This window comes from Elephantulus edwardii, unplaced genomic scaffold (genome assembly GCF_000299155.1).
Source record: "Elephantulus edwardii isolate Elephantulus edwardi_28Jun2011 unplaced genomic scaffold, EleEdw1.0 scaffold00005, whole genome shotgun sequence".
NCBI classification, from domain to species: Eukaryota; Metazoa; Chordata; class Mammalia; order Macroscelidea; family Macroscelididae; genus Elephantulus; species Elephantulus edwardii.
The window spans coordinates 26,089,783-26,092,519 of record NW_006399755.1 but is presented as its reverse complement, the minus strand read 5'-3'; the positions used below and the strand labels follow the sequence as shown (position 1 = coordinate 26,092,519).

Below are 2,737 nucleotides of genomic sequence, written 5' to 3'. Positions count from 1 at the left end.
CCCCCCCCCCCCATCTAACAGCACTATATTTCTTCTATTTCATTTGGAAATAAACTCTTAACCGTTGTAGCAGACTTTTAAGTGGCAAGAATTGCAGGTTTCTGTGCCTCATTTCACAGCATAAACTAACAAGGACCTAGGCACTAGAACAAGGTCTGATTTGATCACCAGATGCTCTTTTTCCACAATAAGGTAATGCGGTCAGTTCTTCCCTGAGTCTTATGTAGCAAGTGTTAATAATAATTTTGAGCTAAAAAGCTATACCTCACTCTGTGCTTTTATCTCATGATTTTGTAGTTAGGCTGAGAAATTGTCAACTCTTTAACCCAGTTAATATCTGAAAGAATTGTTTGCCTTTATTGCATATTATTTTTGACATCACCATTTTCTAATGACCTTGTTATTACATTCATGAGAGACCATCTAGAAATTTCCAAGTTGGTTTATTGTTAGGAGACTATAATTGATGGTGCAGAGCTTGAGGTCTCAATGATCGTAGTCTTTTTGAAATCAGAGTATCACAAATTTTGTCATTTGGGGGACTTTGCTGTTTCACCTATGATAAAAAAGCATCTATCCTATTCCAATTATGAAGTCTAAAGTTGATATATAATATTATATGCTTTGTATTTTACTTCGTCTAATTTATTGTATATACTGACTTCTGTTAGAAAATGACACCTAGAAAACAAACCTCATTTTCTAAGCAGTATACTACCTAGAAGTAACGGACCACAATCCACCACCACTCCGTGAACTCAGATGAATAGATTCTCGTGCCCTGTGCCTCCTTCCCACTTCCCTGCTGCAGTTGGCCTCTTCAGTGCTTACTCAGACCTCTACTGTATGGAAAAGGGGAGGAGAAGGGAAGATGGTGGGCTTTGAACCAGACTCTGAAACGAGAACAGGAGGCTGAAGGACTGACATGAAGGACGTTTGCATTACAGCCCGTGTGAACCGGCCATTCCCACTGCCTGTGCCTCGTTATCATTGGATGTTAACAAAAGTGCAAATCAAGTGGTGTTAGTAATAAGGACCATTACCAAAATCCCCAAATCCTACACTGTTATTTTTCTATGTAAACCAGTTGTTTGAAATGCTTTGGAAATGGAATCTCAATATTAAAAGGCATATGCATGTAAAGTCTTTAGTATATTTATTTGTATAAAGAGTAAACAAAGTGCATATAGAGTGGCCACAGGTTTGACATGAACAGAGACCTTGGTGATGGAGAGTTATCAAATGAGTTTTAAATGGCAAGTTTACTGTTGCCATTGAATCAATTCTGAATTTTTACCAGGCTGAAAAAAATGAAAATTAAGAATACTAAACAAATGCTAGACAGCATTAACAAAAAGTCTTTCAAACTCTTGGTCATAAAGCGCTTTCATGGCTCTCACTAAACCAGAAACTAACCACTTACCCAGCAACCTGAAAATTGTTTCCTCCATGATGCATCCAGCTGGGCCTTTTCTTTCAAGCTCTTGATCATTGGGTAATGGTTAAAAGAGTGATCAGCTCTTGTAGATGGAAGGTAAGTTTGGAAACACTCAAAGAATAGTGCAATGTATGTGGTACATGTTCTGACTGGTTGCATATGGTTTTTCTGAAACCAGTGCTACAACAGCTTGCCCTGAAGTGGTCGAGTTGTAAAAGGATATATGTGGAAGTGTCATTAAAGCATGTAGAACAGCATCCAGGTGCTTGGGATCAGTCCTGATTAAAGGGAGACAGCTTAAGAATGCACTGGCACAGGCTTAGTTCTCAAGAATGAACATCATGCAGCAAAGGATCTATTCCACAGTTGTCCCCTTGTGCATAAACCATTTTCTTAAAAAATGGGTACCGCAGGTCACCCAAGGGGACAGGAGTTAAGCCACTGGAGAAACAATTCAAAGTTTTAGGTCCTACATAGGTGACAGAAATACACTCCGTAGAGAAACGATAGTATGCTAACTGGTATCTACTAGTTCAGGAGCACTTGCTCTATCGCTGTATAGATAATGACATTTGACAGCATGTTAAGGATATCAGCTAACTATCAATCTTCATTATGTGCCTCCAAAAAAGTTTCAGATCAACTGGCAGCTGGGGGCCTGGGGGAAACACTCATTGGGAGGCATTACTTTGGTCAACTCCTTTTTGTTCTGAGAAATCCCATTTTGACATGTAATTGAGGGCAATGGCCAATATCCACACAAAATGGTGACATATTCCTTCCAGAAGGAGGACTGCTTGTCTTCTAATAATTTGGTCATCACTGCTGAGTCACTAATGTACTGGTGCAGATTTAAAGAGAAAGTCTTTAAGAAAGCACCATCATGTGCCTTATTTATACATTTGTACACATTCAGGTTTTTGTTGTTTTCTTTTTTTTTAAAGAGCTTTTAGACCCAACAGAAACTCTGGCCATTCATTTTTTTTTTTTTTTTTAAGTGGCTTGGGTATTTGCCTCAGGGACAGGGAACATGATAAACAATTTAAATGCCATTCATGCTTATTTTAAAAGTGCTTCAAATTCTTCAATAAGGTTCTGAAAGGTTGTCCGATTGGATGGTTGGAATTCCCAGCATTTTCTCATAAGCTGATAAACCTGTGAAAATAAAAGTATAAATAATGTTCAGTTAAAAGTATGTTGTTCTTGTTATGTGCCGTCGAGTTGTTTGCGACTCACAACGACCCTATGCACAACAGCCCTAAACCCTGCTCTATCCTGCGCCAACCGCACTGCCTCTGA

The 2,737-nt window shown here is 38.8% G+C and overlaps 1 protein-coding gene across 1 annotated transcript in view; it reads right to left on the bottom strand.

The window, feature by feature from the left end:
- Positions 1–2,497: 2,497 nt before the first annotated feature.
- JAK1 (Janus kinase 1) overlaps positions 2,498–2,737 on the bottom strand; it is a 67,813-nt gene continuing 67,573 nt past the window's right edge. Inside the window, exon 25 of the mRNA XM_006879766.1 lies at positions 2,498–2,593. Coding sequence (XP_006879828.1) covers positions 2,498–2,593 — 96 coding nt within the window. The remainder of the gene's footprint in view (positions 2,594–2,737) is intronic.